Below are 20,127 nucleotides of genomic sequence, written 5' to 3'. Positions count from 1 at the left end.
TACTTGAGAAACGGTTGAGAAGAATTGTGGAAGAACAAGCTAGATTCAGGTCAAATAGAGTCTGTCAGGATGAGATCTTCACTTTTTTGACAAATAGTCGAGAAAGCATGGGAATATAACAAAGATCTGTATTTAAGTTTTGTCGATTTGGAAAAGTCATATGACAAGGTGCCAAGAGAGAAGCTGTTCAATATGCTGTAGTTATATGGTGTGAATGGGGCATTATATCAAGCAATACTTAGTCTTTATTTGAGTTGTAAGTCAGCAGTTAGAATTGAAGGAAGTACAGGAAGATGGTTTAATGTTAAATCTGGTGTGAGACAAGGATGTACATTATCCCCTCTGTTATTCATTATCTATATGGATCACATTATGAAGGAAAGTGGTATTAAACATGATATCAAAATTGGAGATGTTAATCTCAGCTCTTTGCTTTATGCGGATGATGTTATACTTCTAAATAAATCCGCTACAAATCTGCAAGATTCTCTGACTAAATTGAATAGCTGTTGTAATAGATATGGTATGAAGGTCAGCATTAAAAAGACAAAGACAATGAAAATAGGCAGAATCATTGCAAATGTCAACTGTGTTGTGAATGGAGAACCTGTGGAACAAGTAAAACATTTCAGCTACTTAGCCACGATTTTTAGTGAAGATGGTAAATTCAACAGAATTTACCATCTTCACTAAATCAGAATACAACAGAATCAGCAAAGCTGGTATGGTGGGAAGTCAATTGAATAAATTCATATGGAATAAGAGAGAAATTAGTCGGAACACTAAATTAGCTGTATACAAGACAGTGTTCAAACCAGTTTTAACTTATGGATCTGAGAGCTGGGTCAGAAGTAAAACACTTGACCAAAGACTAGAGACCGCAGATATGAGAGTTCTGAGAAAGATTATAGGCACGAACAGTTGGCATCAATGGCAATATCATAATAATAACGAGGATATTAGGAAAGAACTTGAAATTGTCAGTATCCAGGAATGCGATAGCAGAGCTAATCTCAGGTGGTATGGTCACTTAAACAGAATGGGCGAAGAAAGATTAGCAAAACAAGTGTTCTCTGCCAGGTTGGCAGCAAAACGACCCAAAGGAAGACCAAGATATAGGTGGATTGATACGGTACAAAGTGCCTTAGACGATAGAAATATAAGATCTGATAATGTTGGAGTCTTGACAGGTAACAGACTGATTTGGAGGAAAATTGTAGATAGGAAGTTAGTAATGATGTAATTTTTTTTCATGTAGTACTATCATATCCTGTACACTCCATGAGGGTACATTGCAGGAATTTGATGATGATGATGAATAAGGTATGAGGAGTCTTTGTAGTATATTTCTCAACAAATAGTCCAATTAGAGACAACTGGGATAAAAACACACTAATTAATGAATCAAATGTCCCCTCATACGGAAACTATTCTGTATAGACTGAAACAAAACCATATGTTGCATGGGCAAACACAGTATCTAACTAAAAACTATTGTTATTAATTAGATGTGTGTGAGTTCGATTTCCCAAGGCAGCAATAAAATTCAACGGAACGTGTTAAAACTAAGTAATATATATATAATGAATGTTATGGCAGTTTCACATATGGAATTCGGTTGTAGAGAGTTAACATTTCAACTCCATTGTCAGCTATGCTTTTATCTTTCGGTTGCACGATCTTTTGTTAATAGAGCAACAATCATATGCACGGTTTAATAACCTGCCTTTGCTGTCTGTTTCGCGTTAGGCTTAATTACCGGAAAGGGAGAAAATTCACAAAAGAGAAAAATGTTCCTGGTCCGGGGATTCCCTTATTCAGGTAATATTCACTAATTTCATGTTAGTAGTCTGTGGTGTGCCAGTATCGGTAAGTGGTGATATTATTTGATCTATTCTATTAAAAAATTTAACCCTGAGATGGATAAGTGGCTGATAAAAAATAAAAAAAAAAAATCCTGCAAACAATCAAATGAAGCAGAAACAGACTCAAAAAAAGAGGACAGTATTTCATATTTTACCAGAACAGCCTGCATCGTCTTCAGAACCAAATGGTAAGAGGAAAAAAATGTAATATATGCATTTGATTTTTGCAATATTCGCTGTGTATGTTTTGTATTGAATATAAATACAATAAATATTATAATAATATATCTCTCTATTACGATTTTTTTTTTCGAGGGGGGCCGTGAAATATTTTAATTTTTGCAAAGGGGGCCCTGACATCCAGAAGTTTGGGAAGCACTGCTCTAAACAACATAAATTAATATATAATATATGTACAACATTTTCATGTTATTCCCTAAGGATTACAACATACAGTAAGCAAGTTTACCTTAACTACATTGTCTCCTTTTGTAGTGATATTAATTGATAGCACTGCCGCTTAACCACATGGCAGTTGCAATAATATTAACGTATACAATTGCATTAATAAATATGAGCAAATAATATTTTTAAAGAGTATGTTATTATAACAAAAACATAATCCTCATTAATGAATTTTTCACTCAGTATATATAAAACTAAAAGTGAAGGTCATGAGTAAAACGAATAAATTATTCTATTTATATGTTCGTCAAACATTTCTTTTTTTTTTTTTGCTTTGGACAAATTGAAACATACATAGTTGTGAGAGTGCTGCATAACCATTTAAGGAAATTCTGACTTGCATAAAGTTCTATGGAAAGCAAATATTACATAAGTCAGGAGTGGATATACAGATCCTTATTGTATTCTCATAATTCTCATTGATTTGTTTTTTGTGCAAATCTGATTCTGACAGTCTCTATTTTGCCTTGAACCTACTTTGTTCTTCTGCAAGTTTTGCTTCTGCAATTTTCTTATTCTTTTTGCAAATCCCTTCACTGCATCCTTAGTGGAACCTTCTGAGAGATCATAGGCAGCAAAAAGTCATTGTTGAATTTCCCATGTTGAGGATTATCCTCATGTTTAGTGTTGAATATTATAGCTACTTCTTCCTGATCATTATTGCCTGAGTTACCATCTTTTAGTCATTATTTAGAAGAATATCATTTATTTTTGTCTTTTTTGTTTTGGTAACACCAAGTTCTCCATTTTTTCTGCCAGCTGCGTTGCTAAACAATGCATGTCACTATTGAGGTACTCTAGTACAGGACTCTCATTAGGCTTCTGCTACTTCATCTTTCTTCTGTATGTTTGCAATGAATAGAGGCAATGGAGAATCTATTGCTGATTTATGCTACAAAAAATTTGTTTGCCATTTGAAATAAGTGGAGTGAAGCATTATGAGATATTGCATCTATCATAGCCAAAATGTCAGATTTTCTACCATATCTGGCGAATTTTTTAATCAGAATCAACATGGTTGACGTTCTTCAGAAGTTTAATTAGGTGTTGTAGTTTTTAGTTCAGCTTGTGAACACATTTTGTTGCTTTCTCTACATTGCCATAATGTTTGCTTTTTGGAATACAAGGTATTACTACAAAACTGAATTCTTGATGCAAAATCTATGCTTCCATATGATATAATCCCTTGTCAGAAAGCATAATGACAACTCTCACACTTAGGATAACCTTCTTATTAAATCTTTCACTCATATAGGTGGTCAATTTTTGTTAATTAACTGACAGCTTTTACAACATTTATTCTTATATGAAATATTTAAAAACATTGCATCTATCGAGTTCCAAGTGTTTGGTATGTACTCAAGAAAAATTAAGTGTGAAAAGGTCTTCTTAACTAAGTAACTTGCATATTTTAATAGGTGTAGAAAAAACTTGGTTTTAATTTTTAAAGTTTAAACTGATAAGTTCTCCCAAGCTAACCTGTTTGTAAGAGAGTAAATTATGCTTTGTTCTGAGATCGTGTACAAGCTCCAAGATCAGAATTAATCACACTACATAGCAGTTTGAGCATACTTATTTACTCAAATATAACTTGCATCCTGATTTTACTTTACAAAAAAGAAATTAAAAAGTTTCGCATATACCTCACATGCGAAAAAAAGTTTAAACACATTCACGTCAGGGCAATAATAACTCGCTCCCCACAGTAAACAACACACCTCCAACAGCCACTATACTGCAGATGGAAGATAAGCAAGTAGTTTTATTGTATCATTTTGAATAAGGTACAGAAACATTTGCAGTCTGTGTAACATATTTCTCAACAAATAGTGCAATTAGAGACAGCTGAATAAAAACGGCACTAACTAATGAATCACATGTCGGATTCCACAGAAACTATGCTATATAGACTCAAGTAAAACCATATGTTGCACTAGCAAAAACAGTATCTAACTAAAAACTATTGTCCAATTTTTGAAATTTTCTAAGCAGATAAGACATCACAAAAGTGGAAGCGGCACGTAAACAACCTGCAATAAAATTCAACCGGGGTTAAAACTTTGTGTGACTTAGCCCAGTAATGAAAAGTTTGGAACGATAAACGGGCAAAACACCACCCTGTCTTGAACTTGTTAAAACTAAGAAATATATAATGAACGTTGTTATGACAGTTTCAGATAATATGGAATTTGTTTGATGAGAGAATTAGCATTTCAACTCAACAATTGTTGGATCTCTGCTTTCACTTCTCATTAGTCATTTGTGAATGGTTGTTCATTACATATCTCAAGTCTTGTAAATTACTGGTAATTTGTGCTTGAATTAGTGGGAAAGAAGTTGACACTGTTTGGGTAGATGACTTTGACAATGCACACAAGGAAACTGCTCTCTAGACCGGAAGTAGCAATAGCAAATAGGAGATTCTTGGTAAGTGATCCTCATTTTTAGTTTTTTCCTGAACACTTTAGTTCCTGAAAATCTTGGCATATACAGGGTGTTCGGGATAAATTTGACAGTTTCGTAAGGAAAAAGAAAATCTTCTTTGTATCTATTAAATTTAATGAATTGACAAAAAAACATTACAGGCAGAGTTAATTACAATACTATCAACAAGATTTACTCAAAATAACCACCATTAGCATCGATCACAGCTTCAATTCTGCTTCGGAACCTCGAACAAGCTGATGCTACAGTCTCCCTGGGAAGGGCCGCAAAAACTGTTTTAATTTTATCCATTAACTGGGCTTTTGTATTACTGGAAGTGCGATTGGTGTCTTTTTCAACTGCGCCCCATACAAAATAATCCATGGGGTTAAGGTCTGGGGAGTTTGGAGGCCAAACATTTGGACTGGTGAAGTCGTAGAAATTTTCAGACAACCATTTTTGACTTTTCCCAGAGGTGTGGCAAGGGGCCGAATCCTGCTGCCATACATACGGCCTACCATTGGCTACCCTTGTTATCCAGGGCTTGACTACAGTTAGCAACTCCACGAACAAAGCCCGAATTCCAATGCCAGGGTTCTTCAACACCTGTTCCTGCAGATTTGCGAGGAATTCTGCTGTACGAACGCAATCAGATCGTCTGCTAGGGATCTTTCTTCTTGCTACATCCTCGTAGTCACCATTGCAAGTCTCTAGTTCATGCCTGATTGTTTTTACTGTATTCAGGGAGCATTGGGCAGCAGTCGTAATATCCTTATTTTGATGGCGGGCACGAATCATCATGATACAAGTTATTCTCTTCCATGATTCAGGTGGGTTCCAGCTATCCATCCTTTCTGACATCTTGTATATGAATGAAGAAGGGTCCAAACTTTTAAATGAAGAGAAGTGTGTGTTAATACATGTAACTTACGGAAAAATATAATTAATTATAAATATGTCAAATTTATCCCGAACACCCTGTATCTTGCACCACAATTTTTTAGCTTTAATTTTGGGGAAAAAAAGTGAGAGTTATATTCGAGTAAATACGGTGTGTTCTTCACTCAATACAAATAGAGACTTAGAGGAACTTAATTGATAGAATGTTATTTTTGTAGTTTTTGCAGATTTTTACTTTGGTGATGTCACAACAGGGGAAGAGGTAGGGCCTCATGAAATTGCAGCTGCTTGTTTAAACAAATAAATGATAGCATTCCTTTGGTCTTATTAGTATATGGCAGTGTTTCTCAATGTTTTTTGAATCATGCCCCACCTCAATGTCTCAAAGATTTTGATGCCCCCCCCCAGCATAATAGTCAGCCAAGTTCTGAAAAAGTATAATATAAATATGTACATGTACATTTTCAAATTGGCCCCCTGTGGGGTGTACACCCCCCCCCCCCACGTTGAGAAACACTGGTATATGGTGTATTCTTATTTTAACAAAAAAATTATTATGAATTTAAGTCAGAATTGTAATGCTAGGAATGCAATCCAAACATTTAACTTTAAAATGCGGATTCACAGCAGGGAAAGTTATTTTGAAACTCTTATTGGTTTACCATTGGGAATTATTGATAAATTTAATCTGGATACAGTGTTTGGTTGATTTAATAAGCAGATAAGGCATTTATATTCTTTACGGTTAATTATTTTGCTTAGTTTATGTTAATATTATTTATTTTTCTTAATGCAAAATAGTAATATGCATTATTCAATACGACATACCAATCTTTTCAGTGTCTTACAGTTTTTCTTATATTAGGGAGTTGGACCACAGGAATATACTTTGATTAAAATGAGAATCCAGCAACCATTTCCTCCTAAACTTAGGTAAGCATGTTATTAGGTGATCTGTTAAGATGTTTCGTATTACTTTGTTGCTTGCACATACAGAGAGGTTCTCCATCATAAGTATGAAATAAAAATATTTGTATTAACTTAATAAATAACCAACTTTAACTCCTAGATGTTTTTTTTTTATTTATTTATTTTTAATATTATTAACACTGGATGTTTTCTTCTACATCTTTTCATTGTTGTCTATATGGCTGACAGCATCTTCAGGGAAAGTTATTTAACATAACCAAAAAAAAAAAAAAGGCAAAAAAAATATTTCCCAACAACTGTTATTTCTATAAATTGAGAAAAAACAAACAAAAAAAGCAATAGTTTAATAATGTGTATCATTAGGCATGCTATGCGCAGTCTCTACATCATTGTGTAAACTCTATATGTGATTGCTGGTATGAGGTCTTTAATGTTGCACATATTAATTAATGATTTCCTTATGTTATGAAGGATCAGTCCTTGGTTTCTCTTTAGTGTGCCTTTTGAGCAAATGACCTTGGAAAACTCCTTGCACAATCTGCCAAAGTAATTCTCTTCTAAGTAAGGCATGGAGGACGCTTGCCAATTGACTTTGTGACATTTTCTTTGAGGATGTGTGCTTCCCTTTTGTTTTCAACATTGCTTACATGCTGTTTTTTTTACAGATTTAGAAACTTCTCCCAGTTTGACATACGTACACCTTTTCACAAAAACATGGAATCTTGTATACTCTAGGATGGTTATAAATGAAAGAACTTCTTCTTTAGGTAAACATAAGAAACTTTGTGAGGTGTTAACTGATTTGAAGGCTGTTCTGATATTGACTGATTTTAGTATTTGGGCAATTTTTTTTGACGTGCTGCCAATGTATGGTAAGGATACTGTGCTGTTGTAATTAATTTCTGGGTTATCATGGGATGATTTATCAGAAAATAAAAGTTTCTTTAGTACCTTTTGAGTAGCCAATTTTGTAGAACTGATTAAATAGGATGGTCTGGCAATGAACTCACATTATCGCCTTCCATTGTCTATTTATACATCAAAATATTTGTAGAAGTAGCTGTAGCACAAGTAACCTTAATTTCTGATGGAGTAAACTAAATTCTGATGGAGATATATTGTTGATATCTTTATTATTTGGAAACATACCCACAAAGACATTGAAGATTTATTGAAGAACATTTCCTGAATAATTGCTATCTGAAATTCAAATTCACATTAGAATTAGAAAAGGACAGAAAATTATTCCTGGACATCCTCTTCTACCTTCTTTTTCTTCCTTTTCCCCTCTTGCTGTGTCGAGGGTTTTTTATTCATTTAACGCCACTGTTATACGAGGATAAAGTGGGTAGCCCTATGCCTTCCATTGTATCCTATGTCTGTAGAAGTGTTGAGTTTTCAAGGCTGGTTTGCCTCCTTGCAGAATGAAAATCCCCAGATAAACTAGGGAGAAAAACCCTGCAGTCCACGTCCAAGACCAACTGACTTGACTATGGATGAGAAAGATCCTAAGCTCCTCACGTCAGCGAGGGGAATTGAACCCAGGACACTGCTTTTCCAGGCATATCGTTACGAAGCATATTGCCACTTGGCTAACCACATGGACTAATTAATGCCAGCAGCACCCAAAGTTCCTAGGTGGGAACCCTCCCAAGTACTAATTGGGCTCAGGTTTGCTTCACTTCAGTGATCAGGCAAGAACTGGTGCTTTCACACTCATCTGGCTGCTGCTTTATTAACAAAAACATTGCTAGAGGATTATCAGCAGAAGTTTACATGTATGAAATCCACATGGGCAGGTATCTAATATATCTAATTTGAAAAATAGAATTTTAAATATATTCAAAAATGATGAAACTAAATTTCATCATTAAATTAAATCAATTTCTTCATTTTTGAGTATATTTAGAGGTCTATTTTTTTAAGGTTTTGATGATACCAAATTTTTGTTCAGGGTAGTGTATTTATTTATTAATGATAAATAAATAAATGAAATCAACCTGACCTTGATTGTTGAACTAATATGTTTGGCTTTTTTTGGTGCATGTAAGCTTCTTAATTTTTGGTAAAATGATTTTCACTAGGTTTTTGGTTCATAAACTATGCACCTACAAGTTTTTTTATCTGTTTCACCTTAGCATTTATTTCTCCTCCAAGTTGTTGTTATTATTATTACGAGTGACTCCAAGGAGTCCTTAGACTCATCGAGGGAGGCCCTAAACATCATGTCCATCACAACTATTCGACATTCACACAGTATCTATCATACTTTGCCTTGAACTCATTCACTATCATAGCACCCACAACAGACTCTGGCAGCTTATTCCACTCATTCACCACTCTAAAAGTAAAAAACCCAGCTCTAACACCCTTACTAACCATACTTTTGCCCAGCTTCCATGGATGTCCCCTAGTCCTCCCACCACCAGTCTTGTTTTCAAAAATATCCTCTGAATTAATTCTATAGAAACCCTTCAGCAATTTGAATCTCTCAATCATATCTCCCCTTTTCCACCTATCAAAATTCTGCAACCCACAAATCTTCAACCTGTTTTCATAAGGTTCATTCCATAGACCTGCTATCATCTTGGTCACTCCCCTCTGGATCCTCTCAACCTCCTCCCCATCAAAAGAAACCTAGGTGACCAGATCTGGGCACAGTAATCAAGATGGGGTCTTATGAAGGCTCGATACAGAGGAACAATAACTTGCTTATCTCTGCTTGTCAAAATATTCTTCAGCATCCAAGTGATTTGATGAGCTGATTTAGCCACTTTTGCAATGTGCCCCCTAAACTTCAACTCCCTATCTACCAATACTTCCAAGTCCCTGGCCTCATCAATCTCCTGGAGTACAGTTCCACCAATGTGATATACTGCTGCTAATCTTTTCACCCCAAAATGCATAACCTTACATTTTACCACATTAAATTGACATCCATTCTCCTTAGCCCAGACCTCCAATCTATCCAAATCATCCTACAAAATTTTTACATCTTCTGCATTCACTATTGCCCTACCCAACTTAGCATCATCAGCAAACAAATGAACTGTTCCTCTCAGATCCTTCCCTATATCGTTAATGAACAAATTAAACAGTGGTCCAAGAATAGAACCTTGCGGCATACCACTAGTCAAAGGCCATCTTTTGGACTCTGCTCCTGAGTAAACTACTCTCTGGTATCTCTCCATCAACCACCTTCCTATCCATCTCACCAACCCTATATCCATTCCCATATCTTGCAGTTTACGGATTAGACTTCCATGTGGTACTGTCAGAGGCCTTAGCCAGGTCCAGCAGTATCACTGTAAACCCATTACCCTTATCCAGTTCAGCCGTCACGGTGTTATAAAACCCGAGTAAGTTACTGAGGCATGAACTGTTCACAAAACCATGCTGTCCTCCATACAGTATCTCATTTTCATCAATCCATTCCTGTGTTTTTCCCTTGACTACTTTCTCCAAGACTTTGACCACGACTCCTGATATGCTGATCCGTCGGTAATTTGCAACAGTAGTCTTGGATCCTCCTTTATGCAGTGGAACTGTTTTCCCCTCTTTCCACCCCTTCAGGACTAAACCAGACCCAAGACTCAGATTAAACAATAAGGTCAAGGGCACTGACAATTCTTTAGCCACTTCACATAAGACCCATGCTGATATACCATCCAATCCCACAGATGTATTCACATTAAGGTTCTGTAATGGACTGTTTGGCAGCTCCTCAAAATGCATTGCTAACATAACTATCATTGCAATCAGGTTATAACAAACAATAATATGAGAATGAATGATTCATAATATAGTTCCATAATCCTGTCTCCAAATATTTCTAAATTTTAGTACCATCCTTGAAAGCTCTTGGATAATTTCTTGCATTATTACTGTGTGTGTGCATTATATTTCATAAAACTCAAGAAATCATTTTTCATTTCAGTTCCCTTTCAGATCGTTCACTTTTTCTTGTTGCTGCCACATTGAGGCCTGAGACAATGTATGGTCAAACTAATTGTTGGGTAAGACCAGATATGAAATACATTGCTTTTGAACTGAAATCCGGGGATGTCTTTATTTGTACACACCGTGCAGCTCATAACTTGAGTTATCAGGGCTTTACTGAGGATAATGGTCAACTTAATGTTTTATTGGAATTGGAAGGAAAAGTAAGTAATGAGCTGATTTTTATTATTTTACTGTTTTTAGTACTTGCAGATCTCTTAACATGTTCATGCTAGTCAGGGACAATTTTTATTTCATGCTGTACTTTACTTTGGGGCAGGACAATCGAATTTGTCTCATATTTTGTGAATACATGCCATAATTGAACACGGCATGCTCAATTGAAACAAACTGTGTTGGGGGAGAGTGGGGATGAAAAATGTGTTTGTTTCAGAATATGCTAGAAATCAATAATTACAGGGATAATTATGTTTTGTTGGTATATTTAAATTAACAAAAGGTGTAAATATGAACCAACAATTATAAAACATGAACCATATGATAATCACTGGCACATATGAAGGAGGCAAACAATAGTTGTGAACAACAGTTGTATTATGCATGTGCCCAATAATTGCTATGGAATAGAATGAATTACATGTCATCCTATAAATCTCTTAACATGTATGTTTTCATTTATAATGAACATTTTTGAAAAAAAATCTTTATTTATATTTCACGAACAAATTTCTTTATTTGTGAAATATAAATAACTCTTCTTCCTCTTTATAGCACTTTTATCCTGCTTGGTGCAGGGTATGCCCTGATTATATATGACTGTGGGAAATCCCCATCCAGCTTTCGCAGAGTCTGGTGTTGAGTTTGGGGGGCAGTTATGACTGTAGAAGTGTGTGTTTACTGGGCTGGTTTGCCTGTTCTGGGGGATGAAAAACCCAAATATTTCTGGGCGAAAGAAAACCCTACCTTTGTATGTGACTGGCTAACTCTCTTTAGTCAAAAGAGACCAGATAAAGGTTCTTCCTCACATCTTGGACAGGAATCAAACCCAGGTCTTTCTGACCAAAGGAATTAAAGATGATAAAAGTGACATGAAAACCGGAGAAAAAGATATCCTTCAAGTATGGAGTAATTACTTCAAAAAATTGCTAAATGAAACAACCAGTGATAGCACAGTAGTAAAAAACACTCAACAGGCATGCAATCAGGAATACATATCCATACTTGAAGTAGAAAAAGCCATCAAAAGCCTGAAATGTGGAGAGGCAGCTAGAGTAATGATATTCGACCATGCTCAAGTATGGAGGTATAAAAGTCTTACAGTGGCTGCACTGCATAGTTCAGAAGGCCTGGACAGAGGGATGAATTCCGGGTGATTGCACTAGAGCTCTCATAGTACCCATATATAAAACGGGTAAGAAAACTGAATGTGAGAATTAAAGAGGTATTTCTCTACTGAGTGTTCCTGGTAAGATTTATGCCAGTATACTTGAGAAATGGTCGAGGATTGTGGAAGAAAGGTTTGGTGAAGAACAAGTTGAATTCAGGTCAAATAGTGGCTGTCAGGATCAGATTTTCACTTTACAACAAATAATTGAGAAATCATGAGAATATCTGTATTTAAGTTTTGTATATCTTGAAAAAGCATATGACAAGGTGCCAATAGAAAAGCTATTCTAAATGCTACATTGTATGATGTCAGTGGGGCATTATATCAAGCAATATTTAGTCTTTATTTCAGTTGTAAGTAAGCAGTGAGAATTGAAAAAAGTACAGGAAGATGGTTTAATGTTAAATCTGGTGGCAGACAAGGATGTATATTATCCCCTCTGTTATCCGTTTATCTATATTGATCACATTATGTAGGAAAGTGGTATTAAACTTGATATTAAAATTGGACATGTTAATGTCAGCTCTGTGCTTTATAATAAATTTAGTTTAATCCTTTATCTAAGCGTGAGCAAACAAAGTTTGCACCTGAAAGTATCTTCAGGACTGGGGCAAGGTGGTACAACACCAGGGCACTCCTTGCAAAGGTGGAGCAAGATACCAACACTCCTATCTCAGTATCTCCCATAATGCAAAACACATCTCCTTGCGGATATGTCTAATGTTATGCATTAAGGGAAGGGCCACAACCCAGACTAGTTTCGACCTTTATTGAGGTCTCTTCAGTGGGAGCCACTTCCCTTAATGCATAACATCAGACATATCCGCAAGGAGATGTGTTTTGCATTATGGGAGATACTGAGATAGGAGTGATGATAGCTTGTCCATCTTTCATCTTTGCACCGAGTTACCTGGTGTTGCGCTACCTTTCCTCAGTCCTGAAGATATTTTCAGGACTGAGGACTTTCAACTTTCAACATCTTTCTCTAAATCCAGAGTAATTTATTAAAAAAGGGTGGCACACCATTTGGCAACTCCTATAGGTAGAGATGACCTGCTAATGCTTCTGCCCGGTATCTCCACTTGGGCCTGGCTCCCACTGAAGAGACCTCAATAAAGGTCGAAACTAGTCTGGGTTGTGGCCCTTCCCTTAATGCATAACATTAGACATATCTGCAAGGAGATGGTTTTGCATTATGGGAGATACCTGAAGATACGTTCAGGCCCAAACTTTGTTTGCTCACACTTGGATAAAGGATTAAACTAAATTTATTATACTCTAACCAAGTGAAAAATAAACTTTCATCAAGCTCTGTGCTTTATCCAGATGATGTTATACTGCTAAATAAATCCAGTACAATTCTGCAAGATTCCCTTACTAAATTGAATAACTGTTGTAATAGATATGGTATAAATGTCAACAATAACAAGTCAAAGACAATGAAAATGGGCAGAAGCATTGAAAAACTGTTGTGAATGGAGAAATTATAGAACAAGTAAAACATTTCAGCTACTTAGGCATGATTTTTTGTGAAGATGGTTAAATAATGAAATAGACAACAGAATCAACAAAGCTGTTATGATAGGAAGTCAACTGAATAAATTTATATGGAATAAGAGAGAAATTAGTCGAAACACTGAATTAGCCGTATACAAGATAGTGTTCAAACCAATTTTAACTTATAGATCTGAGAGCTGGGTTAGAAGTAAAACACTTGACCAAAGACTAGTGTTTGAAAGACCACAGATATTAGAGTCCTGAGAAAGATTATGGGTATGAACAGATGGCATCAATGGCAATATGATTAAAAACAAGGATATTAGGAAAGAACTTGACGTCTTTAATATCCAGGAATGTGGTAGCATAGCTGATCTCAGGTGGTATGGTCATTTAAATAGGATGGGAGAAGAAAGATTAGTAAAACAAGTGTTCTCTCCCAGGTTGACAGGAAAAAGAACTAGAGAAAGACCAAGATATAGGCAGATTGATATGGTAAGAAGTGTCTTAGAAGATAGAAATATAAGATCTGGCATCATTGGAATTTTGACAGGTTTCAGGTTGATTTGGAGGAAAATTGTAGATAGGAAGTTAGTAATGATGCAAATTGTTCATGTAGTACTATCATATCCTGTACATCCCTTGAGGTACATGTCAGGAATTTGATGATGATGATAAATCAGTATTCTGGGATTAATACACTGATATTAAAAATGTGCACATAGGCATACTTCAGTAACAAAGAACGAAACAGAGAGATACAAGAAGACCTAAAGTCATATAATTACTCCACCTATTGGCTTCAATTGAATGTTCTTGGCTGTTAGGCTGACTGTCTGCGAATGAGGGTTTCCCATATGAGAGGCAGTCTGATACAACCATATTTGTTTAGGTTGTGATAGGGTAATTGCTTGAAAGAGAAAATAAAAGAGACAATGCTCAGTTACGTAGAAATGCCACAAAGTAGGAAGTATTGCATTGTCCAGAATGTTCAGATACCAGTCAGAGTTCGGTGTTCATGGCACTACAAACAGAGGTCTGAGGCCAAACTAGGAAAAGCAGGACCATAACATCACACCACCATCACCTCTGAATTTCATAGTTCAGGTTACACATTCTGCAAGAGGATGGTCATTGGGCATCTGCCACTCCCAATCCCACTTATTTTCTTGGTAGAGGGTGTAGCGTGATTCATTACTGCATGGCACAGCTTTCTAAACTTCCACGCTCCACTGTACACACCCTTTACACCACTGAAGATGATATTGCATTTTGGTTCAGGTAATGTGGAGCTTGCACATTGCTGTCCTATCATGGAAACCCCCTGTTGTGAGCCTCAGTTCTGAATGCTTTTGTGTGGATTCATGTTCTAGTTGATGCCTGGAACTCTGTAGTCAACTTGTTGGCCAACAAATGGTGGTTTTTACTTATTATTTATTGCACCATACAGTCACATTTGGTGTATGTGTGTGTGTGTGGTGGGTCGTCCACTCCAGGTAGCACTTGCATTTGACTCCCTTTTCTTCCATCTCAGTATGGTATCAGTGATTGTTGACCTGGGATTGCCCAATTTGTCAACAGTTTGCCAAACAGATAGACCTCAACATGGCATCTGATCACAATGTTTGTTTCAAGCTTCATCAATTCATTTTATGTAGCTGGACACAGTTGCACTGAGTTGGGTGCATCATATTCCTCCAATTTATATTGGCTATAAACAAGTGGCTTGTTACGTGGCACAATGCACCTCGCTCATGCAGATGTCCCTTGACTTCTTTCGAAGCAGCGTGTATATATATACAGGGTGTTCGGGATAAATTTGACAGTTTCGTAAGGAAAAAGAAAATCTTCTTTGTATCTATTAAATTTAATGAATTGACAAAAAACATTACAGGCAGAGTTAATTACAATACTATCAACAAGATTTACTCAAAATAACCACCATTAGCATCGATCACAGCTTCAATCCTGCTTCGGAACCTCGAACAAGCTGATGCTACAGTCTCCCTGGAAGGGCCGCAAAAACTGTTTTAATTTTATCCATTAACTGGGCTTTTGTATTACTGGAAGTGCGATTGGTGTCTTTTTCAACTGCACCCCATACAAAATAATCCATGGGGTTAAGGTCTGGGGAGTTTGGAGGCCAAACATTTGGACTGGTGAAGTCGTAGAAATTTTCAGACAACCATTTTTGACTTTTCCCAGAGGTGTGGCAAGGGGCCGAATCCTGCTGCCATACATACGGCCTACCATTGGCTATCCTTGTTATCCAGGGCTTGACTACAGTGTTTAGCAACTCCACGTAGCCATCTGAAGTCAACCTGAGGCCCTCTTGGAAAAAATGCGGAGGCATCACATTGCCTTCAGAGGATACACATCCGAAAACCATCACAGTTTTGGGAAATTTAGTCTGCATTACACGAGGAATGTCCTTTGTACTGTATGCAAGCCATCTGTTATTCTGCGTGTTGTGTTTTTGATCCTGGCAAAAGTTTTTCTCATCGGAAAAGAACCAGATTGTTTGTGGTTCCGCAGGATGTTTCACTCTGCTTAGAAGTTTCTTCGCGTTTATCAAACGTTTTTCACGGGCCTTTTCTGTAAGCAGCTGACCTTTGCGGCGCTTGTATGAGTAGTAGCGGAGGTCTTCATTGAGTGCAAGCTTCATAGTAGAGGCTGCAACATTCATTTCACGTGACAAAGCCCGAATTCCAATGCCAGGGTTCTTCAACACCTGTTCCTGCAGATTTGCGAGGAATTCTGCTGTACGAACACAGTCAGATCGTCTGCTAGGGATCTTTCTTCTTGCTACATCCTCGTAGTCACCATTGCAAGTCTCTAGTTCATGCCTGATTGTTTTTACTGTATTCAGGGAGCATTGGGCAGCAGTCGAAATATCCTTATTTTGATGGCCTGCACGAATCATCATGATACAAGTTATTCTCTTCCATGATTCAGGTGGGTTCCAGCTATCCATCCTTTCTGACATCTTGTATATGAATGAAGAAGGGTCCAACCTTTTAAATGAAGAGAAGTGTGTGTTAATACATGTAACTTACGGAAAAATATAATTAATTATAAATATGTCAAATTTATCCCGAACACCCTGTATATATATATATATATATGTTAATGCCAAGCATAGCATAGATCATAAATTTCACAGATTTTGGAAATTAAAGTGTTGCTGTATTGTACTGTTATTTTATCACATTGCCTTTATCTCTCACTAAAAATATTTCTTCTTCCCCCACAGGAGATGCTGGGAATGGCTTTAGAATCTCCTTTGACTTCATATGCTGTAATATATGTGCTTCCTATGTTGACTATCAAAGAAGACAAAGGTAAAGATATGAATAAGTCTAGTATTGTGTATTCTTTTGCCTAATGTCACATGCTACATATTAGAGATCACGGAGCCAACAGATTATGAACAAAAATATAAAAATTTCTTTTTTTAATTTCTAGAATTTAGTGACTAAGTTCTTTAGTAGACCACAGGATAGATTTGTACATTATTTATTATTATTTTCTGTATTTTTATGATCTGTCTCGATCTTGTGAATTTGAAGATATGGGCTAGAAAAATATTGTTTTTAGACATCTGAGATGATAAACACATTTTTTTTTTTTTTGGTTATAAGCAAGAATGTAAGAAAATAAGAAGATTATAATAATAAGGTAATATAATAATGATTTTTCTCCCATGAAGTAACTCGCACAGCCACTATGAAGAGATCATTGTATGTTATTCATTATTCTAAAGTCACATGTACACAGTTAAAAAAATGATTTAGTTAATATAGATTAACCATAAATATTTTGATACATGTATCATGGATTGTAAGTAGTGTAATACAGTTGAAATCACGTTCCATCCTTCACAAAAAAATAGGTATTATCAAAAGCCTTGTGCACCAAGCATGCACAGTTTATTCTTCTGAGTCTCTTCTATTAGAGGAATTAAATAAAATAAAACTTACTCTATTACTTAATGCACACAGTGAAACCTCGATAGAGAAAATAATTGATAATTATCATCCCTCTCCCAGATTGCAATCTGATGTTGAAAGGATCCTCCTTTCTCTCTCTTACTTAAAGGAACATCTGAACAAGCAGGACTCTTCGCAGATATAATCTGTATACCACCTTCAAACCACCCTAGAAGTTATCTTTCTTACTGCCTATCATCACTTATCACTTCTATTCTTGCCTGGTGTTTATCAAATACCCTGTTCTTATTATCTTTCCTACTTTGGATAGACTGGCCATTGTTCTATAATTAGAATCGAACATAAAGATTACATCAGATTTTTGGAATCAGAAAGTGCAGGCCTTGCTTCTTATACCATCAATGCCAAACATAAATACAGACATTTATCACAACTGCATAGTAAGTAAGCACTTAAAGTAAGTTAGCATTAATTTAGAAGGTCACAAATTTTTTGCTGTGGATAAAAAATCTCATTGTTACTGATGTCATATTCATATGATGAATATGACTCTCAGACTGTGTCATGCATTTACATTATATGTTCTTTCTTTAGCATTCAGGTGAGTGTGAAAGATGAAGGTTTGAGTAAAACTGGTTAAAAAAAAAAAAAGGCCTTAGCCCAAGGACAGTTGTGATTTTCTCCTATTTAATTCTTGGAGATACATCTTGTGACTCCCATACACACTTCTCCCCACAACATAAATGCTTGGAAAGAGGCATAATTCTGATAGGCTCTGCATATTCTTTGCACTGCACACTCATTTAATTGGGTTCTTTAGAGATTCTAGGTTGTTTATTTGTACATGAGCAAAGCAGCTGTGCAATATTTTTGTATTATTTCAGTATTTGAAATACCATGGTTGGCATAATCAAAAGTAATTAAAAGTTAATAATATTAATAAACTTTTTTTTATGTGAATTTTCCTCCAGTTTTATATTTCTTTTGATTTTTGTATGGTATACTTGCGTTGCTCATTTTGTTATTAAGTAAATTTTACGATTAATTATTTAGCTGTTTCTAAGTTTTATAAATCATTTCTGGAGATACATAGAGATTAAGTTATGCAAATATATTATTGTGAAATGTAACTCTTGTAGACACATTAGCCATTTTTAAGTTTAACTTAATTTCAGTTCTGATTCATTCATTATTTTAATCTTAGACCATAATTAATACACATTGCAGTGTTCTCATCTTTGTAACTATAACAATACTGCAGAGACATAATCCTTCTAATTATTTGGCAAAATTCATCATAAAATGAAGGGGAAACCACTGTAAATGAGGATAGGCAGAAACTCTAGTTGGTTTTAATAAATGGTACCTGCTTGTAGCAGTTGCTGACAGTCTGGTAATTTACATTGTTTTTCCCACCATTACTCACTACAAAACCAGTTCTGTTAATTTTTTTAGTTTATCCAACTACAACATATTCTTGAGCATTCATACGATACAATACCTATGAAGAAATAAATAATTCCCAATTTGTTACCTAACATTTATAATTGATGTTATACGAGGGTCGTCTGAAAAGTTCTCGGCCTAACAATGAAAAAACGAATTTATGATTTCAAAATTATTTTTATTTTTTAACATAATCTCCCTTAAGACTAATACATTTATTCCAGCAATGCTCCAGTGCCATTATCCCGTCCCTGCAGTGGTTCCCAGTAAGATCTGCAAAATACCCCTCTACAGCTGCAATCACCTCTTGATTTGAAGAAAAACCCTGATTAGTGAAGAAGAGTTTTAGTTTTGAGAAGAGATAGAAGTCAGAGGGAGCCAAATCTGGGGAATAGAGTGGATGTTCCACTCTATTCCCCAGAGCAATAAATACAAAATGTTATATTCAGGCAATGACAACCAAGGAAAAGAAGGAGTAGCCATAGTATTCAACACAAAATATGAGGCTAATCTTCTTGAATGGCAGTCAGTCTCAAGTAGAGTAATGTGGGCAAATATGAGAATGGGGAACTGGACAATGAGACTTATTTGTGCCTATGGTCCCACAGAAGGTTCTACTAAGGTAGAAGTGGAGTAATTTTTTGAGGCTCTAGAGAAAGCTACTGACACAATGAAAAAGGAAAAGTTTGATCCTTGTTGGGGATCTAACTAGCAGAGTAGGAAATGATTGTGAGACATACAAAAATATTTTGGGAAAATTTGGAGAAAAGAGCAAAGCTAATAATAATGGTAAATATCTGTTGGATTTCTGCTCAGGACATGGACTGGTTATTACTAAGACCATATTCCAACATAAAAATGTGCACAAATTCACATGGAGAGAAGAAGCAAGGAATAAGAAAAGTCTCATTGACTATGTTATTGTTGATAGTGATGTTTTCTCCCTGGTGCAGGACACCAGAGTGTACAGAGGATTTGAAATTGGAAGTGATCACTATTTAGTCTTGAGCAGGATAAAATTGAATTTCATATTGAGAAGAATAACATGTAAGAAAGTTTTAAAGCGAATAAAAGTTGAGCAGCTCTCAGATGTGAACTGTAGACTAAAATACACAAAGATTATTGAAGAAAAAATGAAAGAGTTTGAGAACGGAATCAAACCTTGGAGATTCAGTGGCAAGCCTTAAAGAAAGCCCTTATTGATTCAGCTATAGAGGCATGTGGTGAAGTTGTCTGCAGGGATAGAAAAATTAGAAGTCCATGTTGGACACAGGAAATTAAAGAGGCAGTGAAGGAAAAGATG

The 20,127-nt window shown here is 35.8% G+C and overlaps 1 protein-coding gene across 2 annotated transcripts in view; it reads left to right on the top strand.

Moving 5' to 3' along the window:
- The window catches only part of LeuRS (Leucyl-tRNA synthetase), a 388,197-nt gene that overhangs the window by 87,115 nt on the left and 280,955 nt on the right, over positions 1-20,127 (top strand). For both annotated transcript variants that reach the window (XM_090395982.1, XM_090395980.1), the window contains exons 8-10: positions 6,520-6,587; positions 10,522-10,747; positions 16,682-16,769. In XM_090395982.1, the coding sequence (XP_090252108.1) occupies positions 6,520-6,587; positions 10,522-10,747; positions 16,682-16,769 (382 nt within the window). The remainder of the gene's footprint in view (positions 1-6,519; positions 6,588-10,521; positions 10,748-16,681; positions 16,770-20,127) is intronic.

This window comes from Typopeltis vanoorti, chromosome 7, assembly GCF_054136105.1.
Source record: "Typopeltis vanoorti isolate ZY-2024b chromosome 7, IOZ_Tvanoo_1.0, whole genome shotgun sequence".
Taxonomy (NCBI): domain Eukaryota; kingdom Metazoa; phylum Arthropoda; class Arachnida; order Uropygi; family Thelyphonidae; genus Typopeltis; species Typopeltis vanoorti.
This window is presented reverse-complemented; position numbering and strand designations above follow the sequence as displayed.